The following is a 27863-nucleotide window of genomic DNA, read 5'->3' as shown; positions in this document are numbered from 1 at the left end:
TCAAGTCTCATGCTTTCTTCCTGACTAGAAGGAAACAAATCAGGGCAGTATCCCATTACCCTCCATCCAAAAAAGTGAGCAGTTTTCTTTCCTGGAGAGGAGGCACTGTACTGACAATATATAAAAAGTGATTAATTTTTATACATGAGACATAAAGACAGCTTCAAAAGTTCTCTGATAAAATGAAACTACTTTTCCTCACACTTTTTTTATGCTGTCGTTTAATACTTTAAAGAAACAACAGCAGGGTAGAGGGAATAGCAGTCACACTATTGCTCTGTGAGTTGGAAGGCCCAAGATCTGGTGCTGGCTCCCCCAAGTACCCATTCTAGCTCTGAGCATCAAGTACTAGCTCTGAGCATCACTTTCCTCAACTGTAAAATAAGAATTTGAGCCTATCTCTGCAGTTTTTAATAGTGCTCAATGGACGGCAGAGATGCTTCACTGGTTGGCAGAGATGCTTCACTGGTTCTGCAAATATCTGTAATTAATTTCACAGGTTCTGAAGCTACTGTAAGACTGCATGCATCCCTCCATAGCCCAATCAAAACTGTATTTATTCATCTCAATAGACTGATTCATTGTCCTCAGTGAATGAAATTATAATCTTTTCTTTAATGTTCTTAAGTTTCATAATTAATGTATCAAAATGTGGACTCCCTCCCTACCTCCTTCTGTCTTTCCTTTTTCCTTCTCCGTTTGCTCTTTTTCCTGCTTGGGATTCATTGGTATTCTTATATCTGCATCTTTTGAAGATTCTGGAACATTCCCAGCCATTATATCTTCAAATATAGTTCTTTCTCTATTCTATTGTCTCCTTCTATAATTCCAAATATACACTAGATTGTCTCATTCTTACCCTCTAAATTTTCCTATCTTCTTTTCCATCTCTGTGTATCTGGATACAGATGTGTTTTTCATTCACCAACTCTCTTCACCCATGTAAATATGCTGCTTCACTGATTCATTGAGATTTGCGGGGGAGGGGATTTGGGTTTTGTTTTTGGTTTTTAAAAGGAAAAAGAAGGTTGTTGCTTTGCTAGCAAAGGTGAAACACAGGGTCTCCTGTCCCAAAGGGTTGATTCTTCCCATCATGGGGAACAGGAGTCTTTTAAAGAGGTGATTCAAAGGTTACATTCCAGGTGTTCTTGTTTGGAGTTATAGTTGTTAGTTTGAGAGTGGTCATTTTTAGATTTTCTGGTGCCTTCTGAGAAGTCTGAATTACTTCATTCCTGTGATAGGTGTGTGCAAATAACTCTGAATGTGGCAGGGAAGAAAGGTAATCCTGTTCTCCACCCACTCCAGATTAGGGAAGGGGAGAGAGGAAGAGAAAGATATATGTCCATTTGAATAATTCACAGTAGCAGAGCAGCAAGGACTTTATTTCAAGGTGTAAAGTAGACCACTGTTACACGTCTCCACTGTCAATTTTTACATTGCATTTCTAAGGAAAAATGGGCAATGACATCTCCAAGCTGCTTTCTGCTGAGAAATGGCAAAGGTGGGAAGTGACCTGAAGTTCTTGTTCTCTATCAGATGAAGCATGGACAGTTAAGGGTATTTAGCATCAGAGTAGAAGCCCATGGTTTCAGCGGGCAGGTGACTAAAGGCATACACAGGGCAGGGATCATGCAAATGGCCAGTTGTGTCACAACTTGACTGCATTCAGTTTCCTTTTTCTCAACGTAGATTGATTGATTGATGGAGAAAACCTGTACAGTTCAAGAAGAGATGGTGAGAGTTCCCTGAAGCAAAAGGAGCTTTGGCAGTTGCTGGGATGGGCCCTCAGTCCTTCCACAGTAACAGCTCCTTGTCAGCCCAAGGCAAGCTCCCCTATCTCCTAATCTCTAGCGGATGGTCCTCACAAGCTCACCAGCCCACTTGCATCCTTGGCAAGGAAGGGGGTTTGCCCAGAGTGCCAGACCTATCCCGAAAAAACAGAGACAGGAGATGCTCTTGGTCCCTTCTTGGTCAGCAATTTATTACCAAATCTTGGTCCTTGTCCCCAACACCAATCTAATGAGGATATGGTTTTGAGGAAAAGGAAGAAAAAGAATTTTTAATGCTTCGATAGAAAGCAGGAAACAGGAGCTCCTGTCCCAGCAGGCTCGGAATTCTCTGTTGAGTTTTTTTCTTAATATTTTTAGTTGTAGATGGATACGTTTATTTATTTTTATGTAGTGCTGAGGATTGATCCAGTGTCTTACATGTGCTAGGCAAGCACTTTACCATAGAGTCCAATCCCAGCCCCTCTGTTTGAGTTTTTTAAAAAAATTTTGGTTATAATATGGATGAAATACCTTTATTTATTTATTTTTATGTGGTGCTGTGAATTGTACCCAGTGCCTCACATGTGCTAGGCAAGTGCTCTACCGCTGAGCCACAACCCCAGCCCCCTCTATTGAGTTTTGATTTCAATTTTTTTTTTTGTATTTCTAGGTTCCCTGTTTGTCTTTTCAATCTTTTTTAGAACACTACTAACATATTAAAAATCAGTCATATTTATGTCATTTCTGATTATCCTAATATATGAAGTCTTTACAGTTGGTTTTTGCTACCTTTTTCTTCTATGGACTCTTATCATAATGCCTAGCATCTTGCTTGCTTTATAAATTTTGAATACAAAACTGCTCACTCCTGGAAGTTTTCCATGGGAATATTTGGGTGGCTTCAATTCTAGTTGAGTTGGTTTTTTAAATTTTTTTTTAATTGGCAGTGAAACTTTATTTTATTTATTATATGTGGAGTTGAGAATCAAACCAGTACCTCACATGTGCTAGGCAAGTGCTCTGCCACTGAGTCACAACCCCAGCAGAAGTTGTTTTTTAAGATGGGGAAATGGAGACTTCAAAAGCCAAAGGGATCTGAGGGGAGGGAGAAAACCCAGGTTTACTAAGCTTAGGGAAGAAGGCCATTCTAGTTCTGCTTCTTCAAAAATCACTTAAGACTTGATCTACTACACAGGCTGGGCCTCCCCAAGTGTATATGGCATGGTGAGAAGGATGAGAAGGGAGTGGAAAATAAAACAACAATGTGCATTGAACATAGGGCCAGTCACAAGCCAGCCAGAAAGTCAGCTTCTTTTAATGCTTTCAAAAAAGCATGACCCAAGAACAAGAAGATGTGGGTTCTGATAGGCTGAGCCTATAAAGTCATCATTTCTGCACATCAACAATAGTGGAGTAGTGTCAATTTCTTACAGCTCCAACACAAAGTTCCAGCTTCACTGCTCTGTATATCTTTGAAATTTGAACAGGGTCCCTACATATTTTAGTGGATGATGCCTGACTTACTTGGTTTATAGGGATTTTTCAATGACTGATCCAAATTACAGAATGACTTATCAAGTGCCTTCTCTGCAAAGTTTCTGGAAAAACAAAGACAACTAAGGCACAACCCTGGTTCCCAAGAAGCTAGAAGTCCAGTGGAGCAGACATACATACAAACAGAGTTGGCCTATGGTAGCAATAAGCAAGTAAAAGAGGAAGCAATAGAGTCTACTTCATTTTGGGTTGTTAGGGAAATAAACATTTGAACTGGGCTCCAAGAGTTAGGTCGAAGCTTCCCAGACAAATAAGAAGAGCATCACTAGGAAGAACAGTCTGAACAAAGGCATGGAGATGTGAAAGCATGTGAGGAACTAAGTCTAGTCATCTGCAAGGTAGAGAATATGAAGGGAGAGATAAGGTGATAAAAGTTGTTGGGGCACATAGGGCCAGTGTATAAAAATGAGCCAGATAATATTGCCTCCAGAAAAAAACATGGAAAGCACAGAATTGTTTTATAAATGCCAAGTATTATTCAACTTAAGACATGCAAGGGCACGAAAGTTCAACAAGCGTGAATGAATTGAAGACCTAGGAATCACCCCATTCTACTAGTCCTTCCCATAAGATAAAAGAGAACCAATGAACTTGATATCAGATTCTGGCTTTGCGTCTTATTATGTATATGGCCTTTGCAAGGACAATTTCTCTGGGTCATTATTTCCTTTGCATTTTTTAAAATTTTTTCTTTTGTTTTTTCTTTTTAGACAGGGTCTTGGTAACTTGGTCCAAGCTGGCCTCAGTCTCCCAAGTAGCTGGGATTACAGGCATGCAACCCATAACCAGTCCTCACTTCTAAAATGGAGACAGGTCAGGGGCTGGGGATATAGCTCAGTTGGTTGCCTAGCATGAAAAAGGCCCTGGGTTCAATCTCCAGCACCACCAACAAAAAAGAAAATAAAAAAGAGCCTCTAAAAGGGAGACAATCATATTAAACTTCAGGATCATAATGACAATTAGAGATAAAGCATCTGGCCCATGTAAGATACCAGAAACACAGTAGCCTCTATCGTTACCGCCACCAGTGCCATTATTAAGAGTCTGAACTAAGACAAACTCCTTGCTGGTCCATTTCTTCCCTCTTATCGCCCTCCAGTTGTTCCTCACGTGGCAGCCAAAGCACTAATTAAAAAAGAAATTCATATCCATGTTACATGAAACCCTTTTTTGGTTTCCCATTGCCCTTTAAATAAATCCAAGCTCCTTCCTCTGGTCTCCAGAGTCAGCCTTAACCTAACTTCTGTTCCCTTCCATCTCCTACCTCATTGCATTAAGCTTTCCCCATAGCCCACTGCTCCAGCCAGCCCGTCCCCCTTGGTTCCCTAACACTGCAGGTTCTGACCACCTCAGGACCTTTCCCTGGGTTTCCTCTGCTCAGAAATCACCTTCTTCCCATCCCTTCCACATGTTCTTTGCATCTTTTGGATGCATCTTAAATGTTAACTTATCTGACTACACTACCTTAGTATCACTTTATTCCTTTGTCTTCTGCCCCAACTTATCATTGTTCACTAATATTTATATGACCATATTTATATTACTAAGAAATATTTTGCTTTGTTCACTGCCGTATCTCCAGTATCTAGCCTAACATTAGACTAAGTGTTTGATTTATTGTCGTTGTTATGTTATGCAGTACTCTGTGCATTACCACAAACGGATTCAAATTCAGCACTGTTAATGGCCTCAGGACAACACTGAGGTTAGGATATCCTCACAATGATTGCCAGTTGTTCAAATCATTTAATTACTTTTCTTGGGCATCATAGGGTAAACTTCCTCTTTTATGTATCAACCAAATTATCCATAATGATTATATATTTTAATTAAAAAAATCTTACAAACTGCATTTTATGACAAGACTCATCACAGGAAATTGAACTTATTTTTAAACATTTTTGTTTATGTATGATCTATCAAAATGTATAAATGCATTCTACCATCATGTACAACAAATTAGAACAAATTTTTAAAATTTTTTAAAAAAGTTTTTGAAGTATTCACAATAAGGAAAGAAAATTCAATAGACAACCTAACACTTTTAAGCAGATAAGTATTTTAAAAGAGGGCAATTACTAGTCAAAGAACATTGCCTAAAAATAAAAGGTGAGTGAGTGAAAATTATTTTCGAGTTGCTCAAAGGTAGCTAATATGATAAAGTGAAATGAAATTTTCAGGTACCTTCTCACAGGAGGGGAGAGGGTAAGAAGTATGCATGTGTATGGGAGGAGAATGTTTCAGAAAAATGACATGCATTTAAATTAGGGAGGAAATCTGACATTTTAATCTGTCAAGAACAATATCTTAAATAGAAATTCATTAGTTGGCCATTCATCTCTGAACAACAACAAAATGTAGGAGATAATGTTAATGCTAATGAAATACCTAGTCCCTGGCATAAAATGGGCTTCAGTACTTGTTGAATAAAAGTTTCTGGAAGACTTCTCCAGTCAAAGAGGCAACTGTACGTATCTGCAACTTTGAAAAGGATTATATCACACATATTTTGTCATTGTCAATTGAGGGAAATGTCTCCTTTTCCATTCATCATTGCCTGTGCTCTTGTCACTTTGGACAACTTCTATGACTGCTTTCATGACTCTAACACTCTTCAACAGCTGGCTCAGAAATCTCATCTGACCACCACTATCACCAGAACATCTCTGTGACTAAGCTGGAAATTTTGGAATTCCCCTATTACACATAAACTTCCATTTCGATTTCTTCTGCTTCTGTGTTTTAAATCACTTTTTAATTGTGAAAAAGCACATAACATAAAATTTTCCATTTTAAAGTATATAGTTCCATGGCATTTAGCACATTCAGATTGTTTTGCAAGTGTCTCTACCACCTACTTCCAGAACTTTTTTTCCCTCTTTCAAAACTGAAATTCTGTACCTATGAACAATAATTCCCTATTCTTTAGGTGATTAATTTCTTATATCCTTCAAGGAGCTGTTTTAGACTTTTTCCCACTTATTCTCAAAAATTCAAATCAATGATTTTTTTATGTTCATCTCTATGACCCTTTCACAATTTACATTACTAAAAAGATAGATGTTCATTTTATGAGATTCTCAGGTTCATGTCCTAGACCTTAAAAATTCATATTTTTCTCCCTTCTCTCACTTTTCCTCCTCTTCTACAGAAGTAGGATGACTCCTCCTTCAAAAAGCTGACCCTTCTTACTACTGTTCTTCTCTATCTCCTCCTAGGATTATCATACAGGGTTTTCCTCACTTTTTGTTGACTCTTTTCTGCATTAAAACATACCTAAGAATTCCACATCACAACAAAACATCAATAATGATAACAATAATATTTTAAAAACATATATTGGGTTTCTACTATATGCTCTCTACTATGCTAAGTGCATAAAATACACCTTATTGATTCTCACAACAACCTTATGAGCTTAAATTATGAGGAAATTTATTCTTATGAAGAAACTGTGGCTTTATTCTTTATTTGTTCTTTCTAGATATAAATGACAGTAGAGTGTATTTGACATTATACACACATAGAATAAAATATAACTTGTTCCAATTAAGATCACATATTGCGGTTGTATATGATGTGGAGTTACATTGGTCATGTATTCACATGTAAGGATAGGAAAGATATGTCTGATTCATTCTACTGTTTTTCTATTCCCCATCCCTCCACCTTTTCCCTTCATTCCTTTGTCTAGTCCAATGAACTTCTAATGTTCCCGTGGTTAACATCCACATATGGAGAGAACATCTTGCCTTTGTGCGGCAACCTGCGTGGCTGAACATTAAAAAACCACCAAGAGGCTATGGGGGATTAAGAAAAACACACAAGACATTTACAAAGAGAAAACTGGGACCGTGGGAACACCAATCTCTGATGGAAGAACAGTGACTCAGACCTAGCACAGCATGTTTATTATACAGGTTTCATCATCAAAGGTTTTTTTGTGGGAAAGCTTCTGCAAATCAGGCAGGTTGAAGGTTGCAGCACTTCCGAGGTATTATGATTATCTTGTTATGCTCAGAATCTCTATCCTTTGGCAGCTGGTGTCTGAGCTCTAGGTCAAGACTGTTATTGTTCTGTACCTTTGCACAGAACTTTCTCAGGCGGGCATTACCATACCACTTGGGCAATCTTATCTTGCTCCATTGCACAGAAAGTTCCCAGGAAAAGTGCAGCCTCAGCTCTGAGGCAGTCAAAACCCATGGTCCAAGTCACTGCTCTCCACACCTTTGGTTTTTTGCCACTGGCTTATTTCACTTAGTATGATTTTCTCCAGTTCCATTCATTTACCAGCAATGCAATAATTTCATTCTTCTTTATGGCTGGGTAATATTCCATTGTGTATGTATACCACATTTCTATATCCATTCATCTGTAGAAAGGCACCTAGGTTGGGTTCCATAGCTTAGCTAATGTAATTTGAACTGCTATAAAACATTGAAATGGCTGCATCACTGTAGTATGCTGATTTGTAAGTCCTTTGGGTATAATCGAAGGAGTGGAATAACTGGGTCAAATGGTGGTTCCATTTCAAGTTTTCTAAGGAATCTCCATACTGCTTTCCATAGTAGTTGCACCAATTTGGCAGTCCTAGCAGCAATGTATAATGAACCTTTTTCCTGACATTCTGTCCAACATTTATTGTTTCTTCTGTCTTGAAAATTGCCATTCTGACTAGAGTGAGATGGAATCGCAGTGTAGTTTTAATTCGCATTTCTCTAACTGCTAGAGATGTTGAACATTTTTTCATATATTTTTTGACCATTTATATTCTTTTTCTGTGAAGTGCCTATTCGGTTCCTTAGATCATTATTGATTGGGTTATTTGGTTTCTTTTTGGTGTTAGGTTTTCTGAGTTCTTTATATACCCTGGAGATTAATGCTTTATCTGAGATGTTGGTGGTAAAGATTTTCTCCTATTCTGTAGGCTCTCTGTTCACATTCTTGATTGTTTCCTGTGTTGTGAAGATTTTTAGTTTGATACCATCCCCTTTATTGGTTCTTGATTTTACTTCTTGTGCTTTAGGAGTCTTATTGAGGAAGTCAGTTCCTAAGCCAACATGGTGGAGAGTTGGTCCTACTTTTTCTTCTTCCAGAGTGTCTCTAGTCTAATGCCTAGGTCCTTGATCCTAGTTTGAGTGGAGTTTTGTGCAGGGTGAGAGATAGAGGTTCAATTTCATTCTACTACTTATGGATTTCCAGTTTTCCCAGCACCATTTGTTGAAGAGGCTATCTTTTGTCCAATGTATGTTAATGGCAACGTTGTCTAGTATGCAATAACTGTATTTATGTTGGTATGCCTCTGTGTCTTCTGTTCTGTTCCATTGGTCTTAGTGTCTGTTTTTGTGCCAATACCATGCCATTTTTGTTACTATAGCTCTGCAGTATAATTTAAGTCTAGTATTGTGATGCCTCCCACATCATTTTTCTTGCTAAGGTTGCTTTGGCTATTCTGGGCCTCTTATTTTTCCAAATGAATTTCATGACTGCTTTTTCTATTTCTATGAAAAAAGTCATTGAAGTTTTTTATAAAAATTGCATTAAATATGTATGAAACTGTGGCTTTAGAAACATCAAATAACTTTCCTAAGATCTCTAGCTAGTAAGCAGCACCTTCCCTGCTCCACACTACTCTTTCGAGATACCATTCTTTTCTTTTTTTTTTTTTTTCTTCATTAGTACACTTCTTGAAAAAGTCTCACTTCCTCCTTCTCCTACCTGGGCAGTCCACTGTAGTTGCTTTGTGATTCCCATCATAGCTATACCACTCTCTGCAAGGTCTCTAATCTCCAGCTGGATTTCTATAGTTACTTGTTGCCAGTTATTTCTGTTGTTTTGGGACAGTGTTCTCCCTGAGTCTCTTCATTTCTCTGCTTCTCCTTCTGGTTTACTTTACTGACTCTTTTTCTTCTCTTACCCTTTAAATGTAAGATCCCCAGTGTTCCATCTCTCCACAGTTTTCTCTTCCTGCTCCACACTTAGCCAAGCCAATCTCATTTGTTCCCACACCTGCAACTATCATGCTTCCAAATGAAGAATGAATCCACATTCATTCGGTTCCAGCTCCCTGCTGAAATTTCCTTATAGTTGTTTCAAGTACCTCAAACTTTATCTGACCCATATCTAACTCACTTCCTGTCTCTACCAGTGAACTCCCCACCTGAGTCACCTATGATAAACCACTGGCACCACCTTCACTTCCCTCCACTTCCCTTTTACACAGTCCATAGCTGGTACATCCTCATCCAAAAAGAGCTGTGGAGACACTGTAGTGGACACATCCCTGAGCCAGGAGGGAAATTTAGGTTCTAATCCTGACTTAAACCGTTGAGCAGCTGGGTGACTCAGTGGAATTGGAACTAGGACCTATGAAGCCCTTTCTCACACCAAGGACTCTATGAAGTGCCTGCAGCACTCATTCACCTTCAGCACCTTCTTATTAGTCCAACTAACATCGTCCTAACTGTCCTCACTGCATTTTGCCCAGGCTATTTTAATTGGCCACCTGTCTGATCTTCTTTCCTTTCTTCTCCTTCTTTTCTTTCTTTGGATAGAGCTTCCACAGCCATAAAATATATTCACAAAATGATCTTTCTCACTTGGTTTTATGTTGTTTATTGGATAAAATTCAAACTCCTTACTGCATTTGCAGCCCTTTCCATACTGACCCCAACACAACATGCAGTAAAACTTCAATTTGTCTGACTAGATTGCAAATATGGTTGTGAGAAGCATTTGAGGAATAAATCCTTAAGTTATATTTATAATGAAAGTAATAGTGAATCAACCAAAGATGAAGTGTAAAATTTTAGAAAATAGCATAAATAAATTTGTTATAATCTTGAAGGAGGAAAGATCTCTTGAAGCAAGACATAAAACCCAGAAGTTCTAAAAGAACATTGATTAAATTTTCATGTAATATCTGAAAACATATTTATGGGCAAAACATGTCACTAACAAAATCTAAAGAGAAATGGCACTGGACAAAATGTTCTAATACATATCCATGCAAGGATTTAACTTCTTGATTTAGAAAGAGTCCTATAAATAATTTGCAGAAACTGACAACACACATGGTTTTATAAAAATGTTTAATTTCACTAAATAAAAACAAAATTCAGAACTATATTTTCTACTCTAGAAAGGTAAACTGTTAAAAGTGATGACATCAATTGGCTTCTTCAGAGATAGGGAAAAGAGCACTCTCCTGAACTGTTGACAAATATAAACAAATACAAACTTTTGGAAGTCATTAGGTAACATCTATCAAACCATGAGATGCATGTACCTTTTAATCTGATAATTCTCAGATTAGGAATTTATTCTACCAATGAACTTAAAACAATTTTCTAAGAATCTCAATCTCTCTCTCTCTCTCTCAAACTCTCACACACACACACACACCACACACACACACACACAAAACTAGTAGTTGCAACATTGATCACTGATGTTAGGGGGGAAAAGAAAGAAAAGAATGGAGGGATACATAGAAGGAAGAAAAGAAAAAAAGAAAGAAAAACCTGGACTTGCCAATGTGTTAATCAAGAAAGGACTGGTTAAGATTATTTGTATGATTGAAGGTTATTTATAATGTTACTTTTAAAAGAACATTTGTGACATGGGGAAATGCTCATGATATAGAGTTAGTAGGAAAATAGGAAAGGCAGCTTATAAAATATTTGCAGTATGGCACTATTTAAAATAAAAATAGATATGTATATGTCAACAGTGAAAAATGAATGTCAAGATTCATAGTATATATGATCTCCTGTCACTTATACATTTTCCAAATACATCATTTTTATAATCAGAAAAAAATTACTTGTTTTCTACTTTCTATAGACAACAGAAAGGCAATTAAACTGTCTATTCCCTTGTATATTCTATATTCCAGAAAAAGCACTACCTAGAGTTCATGTCTCAGAGGTTATAAAAACTAATAATTAATTAAGCATAACTCTTTGGAGGTGTGCAACTAAAATAATCTGAAATCTCTATATAGGATTTGACTGTAGGAAAAAGATATGCTTCACACATTGTAATTTATTCAACCAGCTCTGTTTGCTTGTCTCATTCATCAAACGCTGTCACCTAATGTTGCATAATCCATGTGTGTGTATATTTAAATAGAACTGGAATGTAACTTCGTTAACTATTACCAAGTACTGACTACAGGAAACCATATCAGCTGAGAGCAGCCTTTCAAATTTACAATTTAAGTGAGTATTATAATCAGTGTGCAGAATACTTGTTGTCTGTTACTGGAAAAAACAGCAAAAAAATCTATGGTGTTTATATTGCCTTATGTTCTAACATTAAAAAGAGAGTAAGAAAGAGTAAATTTTAGTCTGAAGAAAATGGTGAAAATAGTTATACTTAGCAAAGTAAAGATTTATAGGTTGTTTTTCAGAATAGGATTTGAGAATATTGCCATATTACACTTTTGGTTTATGTAATTCTAAAAAGGTGTTGACTTTCTCTGTGTCCATCATAAAGGCAGTGTTTTTCAGCTTCTTATCTTGTTCAACTACACAAGCTAACAGTGATTTAAAACAGAATTCTTCCTAATGTGTTCTCTCACGCCAGTCCAGAGAAGTGAAAATGGTGGGGAAAAATGTTAGGATATCAACTAATTACTAAAAACAATTAGGTCAATAAAGATAGCTAAGTTTTTCTTCAATGACGGACTACCAATATCTTTATTATACTAATGTGAGATCTGGCTCTCTAAGAGATAGGATACAGATTGGAACACAAAGATTTATTTGAAAATGCAACTTTTTTTAATGACTAGGAAAAATTTTTTCCTAGGGCATGTGTAGCTTTGAATAAAAGAAAAAACAAACAAAAATTATCACAGCAATGCAGGGTTCATGTTAGTAAAGTGAACCTCAATGCCTACTTGTACAGGTTACTATTTAAACTATTTCCTGTGTAATTTAAAATTTAACTGCAATAGGACTACCTAACCTGTACTATTCCATGTATTATGGTCATAAACTGGCTGCTGTTAATGTAAAATTCAACTCTGCTTTAAAGGAAATAAGAAAATTATTTATTCTGAGCCAATTATGAGTGACCATGGCCCAGGAACACAGATTCAGTTACCCTAAATGACATTTTCCAAAATGAAAGAGGTTACATGAACTCTTACAGTCAAAGAATAGAGATTCATAACCAGTATATTCAACAATATATTGGTGTGGGCATGAGGTAGGCAGGCTATAGCAAAGCAGGGATATCTTTCCTGTAGGTATAATTGTTATGGCATTCTTAGCTTTGGAATTGTCTTCTAAGCTTAACACACAGTCTGAAAAGTTTACCTAATAGTTGTGAGAATATTATTAGGTCAGATACAGAGGTTAAAAGTGAATGACTATTTATCTAAATGGCCTAAGATAGCCCAAGATAATTTTGGCTTACGAACTACAACATTCCCATCTTTCTACAATCAGGATAGTCTACTCAGCCAAGGTCAGTCTGCAGGATTTTGAGTATAGATGCAACTTCTTCAGTTTCATATACCATATTCGGAATTTATTATTTCAAAGAAGTTGACAACTGCTTGTATAGAAGAAAGGCTGAATGTTTTAAGTTAAATTCCCAGTTGTTGGTGTTTTTTTTTTTCTCCCCACTACATTTTAAAGAGGGAAGGGACATAGGATGGGATGGAAGGAGACAGAATGGAGAAGTGCTGGCATCAAGATGTTAGTCAATAGACTATATTATGCTCACAGCTGTTTTTGTGAGCCTAGGCAAGGCATTTAATCTTTCAGAATCTCAATCTACTCATTCATAGAGTGAAGAACTTAGTAACATCATGTATAAGGTTCTCTGCTTCTCAGCACTCTGGATCAATAAAGGATGGGAGACTCAGAGAAAGAAGTAGGATTTATGTGAAGTCCTCAAGCAGTGTAAGGATAATATCCACTCCATGACAAGACTGAGGGGGCACAACAGGGAGTCCTTCAACTGGCTACCTTTGAGGATTTTGCTCAAGGATAGTGACTATAAGTAAGCAAACTGCATATAAGATTCTAGCTCCACCTAGAGAAGATAATTTGGAATTTCAGTCTCTGTAATCTGCAGACAAAAATAAAGGTGCATGAAGTGTATCCTCTAAAAAATTCTGTAACCCAGAGTCTCCTCTCTAACTCAGCTAGAAGAGCTGATTCACCTGAAGTTTAGAAAAGGTTTAAAGTGTACCCACTTCATAGCTAATTTGTGGGTTTTTTAAAATGCAGCAAAATAGGAGACCAATGCTTTTAAAAAATCAATAATCATTGGCAGAATATCAGGCAGTCAGAGTGTAAAACTGGAGAAGTCCTACTCTTCCACAAACCACAACACTGCCATACCTTGCCTGTGAAGCCAGCTTGCAGTATCATACTAAAATAATAAGGAGCTTCCCACAATTTATGATAGAGAATTTCATATTCTTTCAGTATGATAATGTAATCCAGCTTGTTCAAAGTACAACATCCATTGATAATCCTTTCCTGAACTAAGTATTAATTTGGGGATTGCAAGATGGTGATTCTTCTAGTTTTACCATTCCTTCTGTAATGAACAGATCCCTTTCTATTCATTCATTTTCAAGAAATGCTATGTATTTGTGGGGTTTTTTTCTTATTAACCCATCAAGTCCCATCATTCCAGATGGGACACTTAAATAAAAACAAATTGAGCAACAAAATACTTTTGGTAACTTTTGAAATAATTATGCTTTTAGAGTTCAATTCTTTGGGAAAAGTAATAGGTGAATGATTAAAGTGTTTGAAAAAGTATGTTTACTATATACAGAAGTATATATAAAGAATATATAGGGCTGGGGTTATGGCTCAGCAGTAGAGTGCCTAACTCGTGTGAAGCACTGGGTTTGATCCTCAGCACCACATAAAAATAAATAAATTAAAATAAGGGTGTCCACCTACAACTAAAAAAATAAATAAAAAAGAATATATATGCTCTAGATTATGATTTCCAATCTATTTTAATGCACCTGTGTTGATTTTGTGGAAATATTTTTATATGTATACATAAGTTATCATAAAAGTTATCCATATAAACAATGTAAGCATGCAATCAGCAAATATGAAACATACAAAACTCTATTGTAACATACCATATCTTACAGAACACTTTTCTTGATTTTTTGCTTAACTCAAATTTATAGCCAACTGTTTAATGAGCTAACATGAATGTTGGTTGTTATTTTTATTTATTTTAACAAGGAAGATGAAAATGAATGTACACAGAGCTGAAAATGTGGAACTTAATGGGTTAAATGCTTATAATCAATTACCATCATTATTCTTAGTGCCAATTCTTTATTCTTAAATACTAATTTGGCATTATTCTTAAATAGTGCCAAATTTGGCCAGTGGGAAACCCTTTAAAGCAGTTCACATATGCTTTTGAAACAATATTAATGCTTTCTGGCACAATAGAATGTTCTATATTTACCACTGTTTTCCCAGTCCAGATCTGGAGTGGATATGGATATTTCTTCTAGTGGAAGAAGTATTTAGAAACTAAGATATGGGCGCATATTTATTGCTGGGCATTGGTTATTGATTCAATTTTAACATTTACAGGGTTTTTTTCCTTGGCTCTTTTAATTTTATATTTGTATCTCCTTTCCCCTACAATGGAAATCATGTAGCATAAATACATCCTTCTTTTCTCTGTACTAAAATGTAACTAAACAATCTCAGAATTTCAATATTGTAGTACCACTAACAATAAATATAACTAAAGTTAAGATTTCTTTGCAGTTCTCTTTTTTCTATGACTACATTCTAGTATAAATGTATAATCAGAATACTTGTTCAAATTTTGCTTAACTTTTTAAATGTGGTCATCAATTTCATGTTGAGTTAGTCATGGTTCTTGTTTGTTTTAAGTTAAGAATTTGAACTAATATTATATCTTAATCCAACAGAAATCTGAAAAAAATGAAGCCTAAACTGAAGTATTCAACCCCCAAAATCTCCTCAGCAAAGCTGAACAGCACAGCAGACAGAACCTTGGTAAAACCTTGCAAGATAAGAAGTAAGGACTTAAGCGTTCTTGTTTATATTACACTATTTTTATCTGATATCAAGACTTTATTATTTCAATGATTACATATATAACCTTGCCAAAAGCTACTAAGAATATAAGAATTTAAATTTTAAAAGGATGACTCATAGATATGACAGGCAACTTTTGCTTATTTAATACATCATGGGATAGGAATAACTCAAATAATTTAAACTTATGAATTATATAAACTTAATCATAGTCTTTTATGTTGATCCTTATATTGTCCTCACACCTTCTGCCACTAAATGCCCAAATCTTTTCCTTAATTAAAAAAACAAAATTCTAAACGAATCCATTTTCATTCAACAAATACTTGTTAAGACAGTTGGTGTACCAACCATGTGGTCTTGACTTACAAATACTGATGAAGGAGAGAATAACAAGTGAAGATATTTGAATAATCCAACCTTCAGATAAAGCAAAATCAATCAAATGAAACTCATGGTTATGTAGTAATAAACTAAAAGAGTTTGAATTAAGGTAAAAAGGAAATAAAGTCAAGTAATAAAGCTCCGAGATAGAAAGACTCTATGCCTCTTTGACCTTAAAATTATCTACCTAAGAAGGAATAATGCAAATTTATATACTCATTTTTCACATGGAACACAAGAGAGTTAACAGAGCCCTGGTGGGCGGAGAAAAAATGAAGGACAGGAATGATAACAGCAACTGGTGTATCCTTGTCCTTTGTGCTCCTCCCTCTTTCCATGAACACCTTTAAGGCCAGTATTAAGACCACAGTATTAAGGAATATCATTTCTGTCCCCTTCTGTCCTCCATGAGGGTGGCCTACCCATACTGTTCTTTGGTAACCAGGGAAAACACTAATTTGACAAAGATTCTGAATGGCCAGGAAATCATTGTTATTCCTTTACTGAGGCTAAATGCTTTGTGCAGAAACAGTGACTCCATGTCCCCAAATTCCTTCTTAATAAGAATGCATTTTCTTTGTATCCAGGAAATAAAGGTTCTTTACAGATATAGGAATGAAGGAGTAGATTTACTGGAGTTTCTAGTGTTGATACCAAAGTTAAAATGTAATTTCCCTTTTATGAGTCAGGAACTGCTTATCTGCACCAGAGGACAGTGATAAGGATAATCCAATCATTAATATGACTTTGCAATACAACACATTTTTTATCATCCTTAGAAAATCTCCTTTCCAATAATATCAGCTCCGTTCTACTCTAAAGTTGAAACTCAGTTCCATGCTAAATTTAAGTATTTAAACACTCCGTAAAAATTCAACAGAGACCTATGCAGTTTATGACAGATCTGAACCAGTTCTCAAAACTCAAAGTGCAATAAATGTCACATGTTATTTTTCTAAATAAACTTTGCTCTGAGCCCCCAAGCCACAAGAAAACCTACACACACACACACTCCTTTATTTCCTTCTCTCCCTTGGGCTACCTGGATGTGACACAATTCACAGTCCACAAAGCCACAAACTCAATATCCATTCACTACAGGTATCCATTCAGTCAGTCACACATTAGTTCACCCCCAGAATATTTCACCTCTGGTGCCAACAGGGTACAGAACTTAATGACCTGGAGGAAAGATATTCCTCATGGTTAGGTCCTTCTCCTCTCCCTGCTTCCTTTCCCCCACATCCATCAACACTTTCTCTTCCTAACCACCTAGCCTCCTTTATTCACGGACAGATTCAGCCTACATAAGCATTTATTGGCCTGAACAGTATTGTTTTTTAATTGAGGCAAGTTTTCAAAATTAGGAACTTTTTCATGAGAATCTAAATATATAGGTTCTCTGAAGAAATCTAAAGATCTAGAAATACTGGACCCATATTCCTGCATGATATAGTTAGCCAGAAACTAGGTAGAGATCAACCCCTTTAGCTTAAGTCTATCCATGTAAGATTTTCTGTTGGTGAAGGAACTTCAATTTATACTGTGGACAAGAGAAAACCACCGAAATGTTTAACTGGGAATGATGTGTGAAGATAGAAATGAGTCAGAGAGGAATGAAACGGTTAGAGATCTACTATATCATCTAGAGGACTAATGATGAAGGTCTGACCTAAGACAGCAAAATGGAGAGAAAGGATTACAATTCAGATACATTTGGAAGGTGAAATCAATAAAATTTAATGATTGTATTGACTAAATTGAAGGATGGAAGAAGAGAAGATTCTAACTTTCTGACTCTCAACGTTCTGATTTAAGAATTGGGCAGATAATGGTAGACAGTTGTACTATTTTTTCAAGACAAGGAATTCAGGAGAAATATATTGATGGTAAAAAAAGATAAAGACGTTTTATTTTATCATCTCATCCCTCATCATCATTACTGCCATATTTTAGCTTGTGGTAGCTGTAGGTCATCCAGGTAAAAATGTCCATAATTCATTCAAGAGGACATACATAGATAGAGACAGAGATGCTTGAAGGTAGTTAATTCAAAATGCCCTGTGGAGAAAAATCAGGAGGAAACAAAAGACAGAATTACAGTTTGCAGAGTCATCAGTCACTAAGCAGATGTGTGAAGTCACTGGAGCAAGCAAGATGGCTTGAAAGAAAGTTTAGAGCAAGAGAAAACAAAGGAGAAAACCCTAAGGGACACTGACATTTTAGGTAGAGGAGAGAACTAACAAAGAGAGTGGTAGACTGATCAGAGAGAAACACAGGAACTAATGTACTAGTCACATAAGGGAAGAGGGGTTCAAGGAAGGAAGTTGTCCCCAGAGTCAAATGCCACAGATAGATCAAGGTTAGGAAGCAATGAGAAAAGAATGCGGTGAAATAGGTATTTGAGGAAGAAATGAAAGATGAAGTGTTTCAAATCTGTAGTTTCTGTCAACCATGGGGCTAAAACTACAGAAAGATTTCCAGGCCTCTTCTTATGTACTCACTAAAACTGCCTTAGGGAACGCATGCTGTTCCAATATGATATTAGTTATTAGCTGTGAGATTTCCTTAAAAGTCACACTAAGACTCTACTCTCAGAGAGCAGGCAGGATGGAGACACAGGAATTTGTAATAGCCTTATGTAAACTTGAGCTGGTTCCCTGACCCCAGTGGAGCACTCTCTCCTGCAGAGCCCCCACGTGACCCCTCACACCTTCGGCTGCCTAGAGCACCAAAGTATAACTTCTTTCAAATTCTTCCAGTGTAAAGGATTTAAATACTCAAATGTAGTCACATTCCCCCATAAATTATAACCAGCATTTGTCCCACTAGATGCTAGCTCCACACATTCATACATTTAACTCTCTTCCTAACCCCTTTCTTCTTCTACCTCCACAATACTTCTGCATGTCATGACCCTCACTTCAAATTACCCAAGATCATTTCTTTTTCCCTAGAGTCTACATTCAATATTAAAAGATGACTACCACGTCCACATGGGATGCCACTTTAACATAAAGAGAAGCATATAAGGAATTTCAGTGTGGTCTTAGGCCTTTTAAACCTGAAGACACAATGTGGTATAATTAATAAATATTGCATTAAACTGATTATCAGGAGAAACAAGTACAATGCTGGCTCTGGCACTACTTAACATTGTAAATTATTTTGTAACTGTAAAAGCCTTTATAAATGTGAGATACTGTAACTGATGTTTCTGAATTATAAAGAGATGTTGGGGATTTCAAGCTGGAATGGTCAATCCTTGTTCAAAGAGGTGAAAATACTTACAGGTCATAATAGCTCTCTGAACTGGAGGCAAGATATGGATAAATCAAGATGGTAGCTAATAAAAGTTTATTCCACTTGACTTTAAAAGCATTCTATTAGGAAGGCAATCTTCTAGAGAATTTTAAAATATCTTTGAATGGATCCCAAAGTCAAATATTCTTTTTTCTGAATTACTGTGAATAATTGAAATTTGACTATATTTTATAAATTATTTGATATTTCACTACTATATAATGTTGAAAATTGAGGTCATATGACTTGGGTTTGGGTTTTTTTGGGGGGGGTGGGTAATGGGGGTTGAACTCAGGGGCACTCAACCACTGAGTCACATCCCCATCCTTTTTTTATTTTATTTAGAGACAGGGGTCTCCACTGAGTTGCTTAGCGCCTCACTGTTGCTGAGACTGGCTTTGAACTGGTAGTCCTCCTGCCTCAGCTTCCTGAGTCACTGGGATTACAGGCATGTGCCATTGGGCCCAGCCTGACTCGTTTTAATTTTCATTCTGTCTGACTCTGAGAGGTTGTTATGATTTCCAAGTAACAAATTATTTTTTTTATTTGGGGCAAATTTTTATTTGCTTAAATGAAATAAGACTTACTGAATAATGATTAACTTTTCTACTTCAACTTTTTTAGATTTGAATTTGTACTTTTTACTCCCTCAAACTGCAGGGTAGTGTTTTCTTAAAGGGAGGTAGGGTATAAAAAATAGCTTTTATATTAGACACACTCAGTCACAACTTCTCATCAGTCATGTAAACTTGGGACAAGTGTCCACAACTCCTAAAAGCCTCAGATTATCATCTATAAAATTGGGATAATAACGCCTACCTTCCACGATTATTGTGAAGGATTAAGTGAAAAAGTATGTAGAATAATTAGCATAGTACTTGACCTACTATAGACACTTAGTAAATATCAGTTATTTTAATATCAATAAAGTTTGTAGGATATAGCTATCCCAGTAAAATTATTAAGTGTATTTTACATAAGTAAATCTATTTTAGATCTCAGATTTCACATGGCCATACATATTTCTTCTAAGGTAAAGATTTATGTATATTAAATGAAGGCCTGTAATTCCTCAAATGTAATTCTGAAAACCAAATGTTTCTTTAAAACCTAAAGTTTTTCATAACTCATTTGGCAGCAACATATGACCTGAAATCATTTGTTCATTAAATCCTGAACTGAATATCTTTATTTTACTTTTTGTAAATTTTCCTATGTTTCACTGTAAAAATTAATTAATTTTTGGTTAAGCAGTGCCACACCAGCCCCTATTAAAGGTCCCACATATAGATGATATTGTTCTACATCACAATTCTAAAATCCAAAAAAACTCTGAATTTTAAAACACAATTCCACGAGTTTCTGTAGAATACTAGAGATCTGTACTTGCTTTCATATGTTGCACTTAGGGTTGCAAAAAGAGAAAGATGGACAGAACAAAACAATATCACACTTTTCTCATTGTTTAGAATCCCTGACAGGAGACCAAAGAAATTTGCCATGTGTACTGTATGAAGCTGCGCTCTGGCTTATCATAGAAAAGAAGGCCTGTTACTTTAGGAAAAAATCACCAAACGGTGTGCACAAAAACAGGTAATGGAAACCACATTTCCTGGCAACCGGTGATGGGTATCTATTTGCCTTCACTTACTGCATCTAAATACATAAGTTTTTTCTTCACCCAAGCGTAGAGATGATGAACTATTTATTTTCCCTTTTTAAAGAGGCACATAGAGTTTTTAACAGCATGAGGGATATGGTTAGTTATAATGTTAAGTAAAAATGAAGGCTACAAAATTATATATTAATAGCCTTATAATATTTCTAAGTAATGTTATTTAAAGGAGTCAACTAAAAGGTTAATAGTGTTTATTTTGGAGTGTTGAGACCATAGGTGATCGGTTTTCTTCCTCCTAGTGTGCTCTGTTAGGGTATAAGAATCCCAGGAGATATTAATCCCATCAGATCATGGGGTGCCAAAAGACCTGGGATCATTTACCACTGTAACCAAGCAGACTTGACTGGGAATCATCAAAAGGGGATGGAATGTATACAGAGTGGGGACTAATGGTCCACTCCTGTTCAACTTCTGACCTACAGGTGAAAAGCACAAAGAAAAACACCAGTTATTTGCTGCCTATCAACCTGCTATGGAACACTCCACCTTTAAAATAGCCAGGACCCAAGAAAACACTAAAACATTTAACATATCAAGTATCCAAGGTGTGATGGGTCACAGGGGTGGTGTGGAGGGAGGAGGGTTGTAAGATACAAGTGGGCAGTCCCAAGTCTGTTTTCATGTGCATCAGGAACCTCTGTTTGATGCTGATGTGCCCACTGAGTGGTATCCAAACAAGTGTAACTGATCTAACAATACTTGAGCATTCTATAGTTAAATGCCATCATGATTTTGAAATGCTTGCTGTGGACTGGAATTTTATATGTTATTCCTCATGGAAATAAATTATTCTTTGAGAGAAAAAATTGTATTATTCCCCCAAATTCCACCTTTTGTCCATGAAAGGAGTGGAAGATCTATTTTTAAAAATATAATTTCAATACTTAATATATTTTAAAGTTACAATGTTTTTCAATTTTATCACCTGCTTGCACAAAGATTCAAATTAATGGTACGATCAAGAAGTGAAGAGGGACTAGAGGTGTAGCTTAGGGATAGAGTACTTGTCTACCATGTGCAAGGCCTTGGGGGCATGGGGAAAAAAGTGAATGGATCATCATTCAGGAAACTTGATAAGGAATACATGTTGCCACTTAAAGCATTATTCCTGATAAAAACATATTAAGTTCACAAAAGTAAAAATGAAGTTTCTCACCAAGAGTCTTTCGATCACTTTGCTTTAGAAGTTCACATGTAAATTCAATATTTAGCAATCTCTTTAATATTTTATATATTTTTTAGTATAATCCTATAACATAAAGTAACCCCTTAATCTGCACCAGTTTATCCCTGCATGCTTTAAAAATATTATCATTTTCTATGTGTGCTGTGACATTAAAAAATGTTTGGGACATTGCTCTAAGTATTTCTGTTATTTAGCTTAGAGGAGAGAACTGGGATTACAACTATATTTCCCTGGACTATTATAAGTCTCTAAGTAACCACATTTTATAGATGGGCATTCATTTACACAAGTCTGTCAAAATAGAGTCTCTTCTTTCCCACAGTCCCCTAATCCACAGGAAACCAAGACATGGAGGTTTCTTCAGGCAGTGCCCGTCACTTTTCCAGCTTCTTTCTCCCCACCAAATCCTCCCATAAGTACTCTAACAGGTCTTCCTAGGGTATTCATTCAGGAGACTAGCACCTTTAATCACATCCAGGTGTCACACCTCAGCCTTTGAGCTATGTAAAACTTGTGCCACCACTGACAAAATATAGCTCAAATTGCAAAGTAAAAGAAAAATTTTGAGGACACACTTCAAAAAACTGTTTATCAAAAGAATTATTCATGGGAACAAGTTTTATGAATTTTACTTATTGCAGGAGTTTCATGTGTTACAGAATCTTGTGCTTCCCTGAGTACATACAATGATCAACATGTTAGTTTTGTTTGGGAAGATGGAAATTATGTGACCAATGTTGAAGACCTGCCAGAAGACCAAGAGAAAGGTAAAATATTTCCTTATCTACAATTATGTAATTATGATTAGTAAAAAATAAATCTATGAAACCATCAACAATAGATTAATTCAGATACAGCAAATAGATTTAGTTATCTGTGCTCATTCCAATGCATTGTTAGTGGATATCTGAACATCACTATGTTGAGAAGGATTCAGAAGTTTAATTAGGATTACTTATGCAAGAATATAGATATTGAGAGTATATATGTTGTGAACTGTGGAGGGATGGACCCCATGTATTTGTTATTGCTAAATTGCCCACTAGATCTTTCTAGCCTCATTAATATCACCAAAGTATAATCTTTATCAAAAAGAATATACCACTGCTATCAATGACATAAATATTTAATAACAACTGTGTTGAATTTATCAGATCATGTTAAATTTTAAGACCTCCTCAGAACCACAAAAGTTTTGCTTTTGTTGATATATAATAAAGGAGAGGCTATTCTTTGATGTTATGAATATGATGGAACAGAAACCTTTTGATAAAAATGTATCTCACCAAATTGATTGCATGCATTCTCTTTTAGACAAGGTGTTACTGCGATACCATGTGTCTCCCTACTCCTCGAGTACATCAGGTAATTTGGAGGCTTGAGTAGTTGTAGTGTTTGAATTCTTAAGTTTGGAGTAAAAATAAATCCAAAATACTCCATGGGAAAGGAAGATGATTTCAAAAGGTTCTCTCTAACTCAAGCTCATGATAAAATCTCAAATTCTTAGAGGATTTATTCCATCACATTAATTTTTTAGATTAATACTTAGGATAAAGGTTTGGCTGCATTTAATAAAAATTTGCCCAGGACTGGAATGGTAGTTCTGCTTAAAGTTTGTCCAGATGCACGGCTTCTACCTTGTGGCTCTATCAGCAGCTACATGGTTCAAGGTTTCTAGACACCATAATAACATCCAATCAGTGAGACAGAGGAAAACGAATGCATACATTCTCTTTTCTTTTAAGGGCACAAGAAGTTAGACCTAAGAACTCAGTTCATTGCTGCATGAAGCCATGAGAAGCAGGCTAGGAATCTTTTATTATTATGTAAGAAGAAGAAGTAGATATTAGGGGACATCCATGAAAAGTCCTGTAGCTTTACAGGCAGACAGGAAGCTGATGCCCATGAGTCACAATTCTCCAGTTGGAAAGCATATATTTTAAATACTAACCTCTCTCCTTCAAGGGATTTAGAAGTACCCTCTTACTTATTTAATAATGACTCTTTACTTTCATTTGGGTGCACATATATCTAAGTAAGTGAAGTAGTTATTTTGTTTGATATCTTGACATTTCCTGGGTGTTAAAAGATTTAAATTAAAGATGAGTTGCAGTCTTCATAATTTACAATTTATTTTTTCTACTTTTTTATTATTAATTTCGTAATTAATGACATATGAACCTATGTATTTCTCATGTATAACAGAATTTTGAAGTGTGTATACATGATAGAATAGTTAAATCTAGTTAATTGAAAACTGTATTACCTCACAAAATTATCATTTTAATTATAAGATGATGGTGTTGATGGTAAGCTGTTAATGGTAAACCTGAGTCCTACAAAAGACAGAGACATCTTGCTGCATGCCAACAACAAGGAGCAGTCTGTGGAGGTAACAGATGCATGATTATATAACTATGGTGATTGACTCTATTCATTCATGTATATTTGGGTGTTTGGGATATTTTGAAGGAGTTTTGTTTGCTGTTGTAAATAAAACAATCAGTTACTAATGACTTTCTTCTGCAGTAGGGGAAGGAGAAAAGCATATGTGGCCTTGCTGCTAAAAATGTGGTGTCTGTCAGCAGCACAGAATTACCTGAGTGCTTGTTAGAAATGCAGGATTGCAAGCTCCCCCAGGAATGAATCAGGATTAGCATTTTAACAAATCTCCAAGAGAGGCACAATTTCATTAAAGTTTGGAAAGCACTGCTATACAGAATAATCTGTTTCTCTTATATATATGTATATATTTTTTTTGTAGTGTAAATGGATCTTTTATTTTATTTATTTATATGTGATGCTGAGTATGGAACCCAGGGCCTTGTACATACCAGGCAAGCACTCTACCACTGTGTCACAATTCCAGCCCCCTCAGTTTCTTTTTATTTGGCTTTAGGAACTATGTTCTTCTAGGAATTGTTTTTTGTAAAATAATCTTACACTCCAAGTCTGCTAAAGGGGTGGTTAGGGGGTGCAGCACACATTTCCACATGTCAAGATATATGGATAGCAAAATGATCTACATTCTAATCATTCTAATCATTAGTGATTCTAATCTAATCACTGCATATTGTTTACTTAGTAAATGGTAATATTATATTGGTCATGACAAGGAATTATAAATATCTCGAAGAACAAATAGTCAAAGGTAGATTCAAGGATGGGAACATGAAAGTATAATACAGATTATATAAATACACAAAATTATAAAGCTAACTAATACAGTTGTGTACGGCATTAACATAAATAGTGGAAATTAACTGGCATTTTCCATAACAAAATATCCCTAAATATATATAACACAGCATCTAGCATTTATAACTACTCAACAATAAGAAGTAACTCATCTGAGCTCTATCATATACCAAGCACTTGCTAAATACTGAATTTGCTAAGCACTATCTCATCTAATCCTTACAGTTAAGTCTGATGGAGCTATTATATTCCATCATAAACTTATGTTTCAGCTATTGCTGAGTAACAAACTATCCCCCAAACTTAGTGACTTAAGATATAATCATGTATATTCTTCATATACCTATAGGTAAGATGAGAATTAGAAACTGGTTAGACTAAAATATTGAAGCTTAAGAGACAAAGCGACATGCTCAAGGTCTTAAGAGTATATAACAAAACAAGGATATAAATGCAAAGTTGTTGCATTCAGATTCAGTCATTCTAAGACATACTGCCTCTCTAAGTATGCTTATCAGTCAATCAAATTAAATCATTCCACCCACTCTTTACCCTCTACTCACTCCCCACCTCCTTCCTCAATAAGCAGGCTTGCTGGAATAGCAAGTTATAGATTATTATTTCCATTTAGGTTCTAACACAAGAAGGGAAAGTTGATTCTGGACCTCTGACTCACATATTGGTTGCTTTTTCTCTTGTTTCCTCAGCTCCAAAAGTGTAAAACCCCATTGCCAGACCGGACCTTCTTTGTACTTCATAAGGAATCCTCTGAATTTGTTTCATTCGAATGTAAGAGTAATCGTGGAATGTATATAGGAGTCAAAGATAATCACCTTGCTCTGGTGGAAGGAAAGAGTCAGACTAGTGAGAATATCATGTTTAAGCTCTCCTTAATGTAATAGAGAGCTGCAGGATCTGGTTTGGGCAACCCAGTGCTACTACTGGAGAAGGAGAAGGGTGAAAGAGAAAGGCAATATCTAGGGGAAAGGCTTAGAATGCTGTGGGACTGTTTCATTTACTATGTGTAAAAAAATTATTTTCTAATCCTTCAGTTGTTTTATTTTTCTTTGTATCACTACATATTCAATAAAAGTATGGGTATATAAAATAGGATATTGGTAAAGAAATCTGCTTTTTGAAGAGATATAGGCTAATCTTTACTTTTTTCTAGTTTCAGTCCAGAAAGAATTTCACATTTAGAGCTTAGATCGCTTCAGAGAAGCAAGTCTATAACTCATGTTGCCCTTTAGATAGGGATCCATTTTAAAGAACTACATGTTTTTCCCTTGTTCCAAACAATAGGTTCAAACACTAGAGCTGTTAGTAAAACGAACAAATACTGCATAAACTGACCTTTCTCAACTAGAATAAAATATTGAGTGTGTTTCTAAATGCCCTAGGTATTTTGGCTCTCTGTGTGAAGAGTTACAGCACTTCAAATGCCTGCATGCTTATGTAGTAAAATAAATGAAAAGGCAAGGATAATTTAAAACTTAAAAAAAATAAACCCAGTATTTATAAAATGAATAATTTTACCTGTTTCATTTTTAAAATTCTGATTAAATAAGGAATAATTTTTATATAGAGAGTTAACTTTACAAGGCCTTCTTATATTAGGAAACAAATTTCAGTTCACACACATAATTGAAATAATTGGTAATATCTAACAAACTAAAACATTTTCTTAAAATACTGAGTCACAATAGTATGCTTGGGACATCCAAGTAGCGTGGGATTCAAATACCATGAGGGAACCAGAAGTCCTCTAACTTACTAAGGTCAGAAAAGACACAAAATTAACATTGAAATTTCAATAGCTGTTTGCCCCTCACATTTGTGCATGCTATGTCCTTTGGCTCCTGACTTTCAGAGATCTATGACTTTTGATATGCTCATCACCTTGATAACATTTCTTCTAGTCCTTGCTTTCCATGAACACAGCAGGTCTTTTTGTTGTTCAGCTTCTCAATGACTCTGCTCACTATGGAATATTCACTAAACTCTGACCTTTCTTTACTTCTTTTGACCAATGTATCCTTTGGCACCACTACCCCTACCTTCATTTCCATTTCATTTGAACTCTGCATGCCTACCTTTATTCTGCTTTGTGTACCTGGCAATGTAGAATTTTTACATAAAGTACCAGCACTGTAGAATTTTTGCCTACTAATGACAAAATTGCTTACTGCCATCTTTGTGTTTTATTGTTACTAAGATACTAAAATTAATAATCATATAGAACAAATAAAGGAATAGTTTTTGAACAAATAAAGGAATAGTTTTTGCTTATTTCAATCCTTAGCAATTTATACTATAATTTTTCATAGACATTGCTTACAATTAATGGCAAATATAATAATAGAAAATGAAATGTAACCTTTGGTTAAAGTATGGGCTTTTAAATTTCTAATTAATTGGAACCTATTGGGTATAATTTCTGGTGGAATATAAGACAAAAGAGGCTGAGAATCATTGTATAAAAATTATGCAACTGTAGAATATACCTTTATTTCATAATTTGTCAAAACTTCACTATAGAGACAAAAATAAAAGAACCTATATCATTCCCTCCCCAAAATAGTAAGCATTGACTATGTGCATCTGTATGATATACCTAAAATAATTATTAACTAAATATATCCATTATACTGTTTATAATCCTCAATAAACTGTACTTTTTAAAAGTATGTATGGTTATAATGATTTTATCATGA

General features: G+C 35.6%; 1 protein-coding gene across 4 annotated transcripts in view; it reads left to right on the top strand.

Moving 5' to 3' along the window:
• Il33 (interleukin 33) overlaps positions 1-27814 on the top strand; it is a 41219-nt gene extending 13405 nt beyond the window's left edge. Inside the window, exons 1-8 of one of the 4 annotated variants that reach the window (XM_047524846.1) lie at positions 11451-11545; positions 15271-15380; positions 20557-20677; positions 21183-21310; positions 22593-22718; positions 23266-23316; positions 24246-24343; positions 25857-27814. In XM_047524846.1, the coding sequence (XP_047380802.1) occupies positions 15284-15380; positions 20557-20677; positions 21183-21310; positions 22593-22718; positions 23266-23316; positions 24246-24343; positions 25857-26048 (813 nt within the window). In that variant the 5' untranslated portion in view covers positions 11451-11545; positions 15271-15283 and the 3' untranslated portion in view covers positions 26049-27814. Of the gene's footprint in view, positions 1-11450; positions 11546-15270; positions 15381-20556; positions 20678-21182; positions 21311-22592; positions 22719-23265; positions 23317-24245; positions 24344-25856 lie in introns of those variants that run through there. The other 3 variants (XM_047524847.1, XM_047524845.1, XM_047524848.1) reach the window with 3 other exon arrangements.
• The last annotated feature ends 49 nt before the right edge of the window (positions 27815-27863 follow it).

This window comes from Sciurus carolinensis, chromosome 14 (genome assembly GCF_902686445.1).
Source record: "Sciurus carolinensis chromosome 14, mSciCar1.2, whole genome shotgun sequence".
NCBI lineage: Eukaryota > Metazoa > Chordata > Mammalia > Rodentia > Sciuridae > Sciurus > Sciurus carolinensis.
Note: the sequence above shows the minus strand (reverse complement) of the source record. Positions and strands in the feature narration are given on the sequence as shown.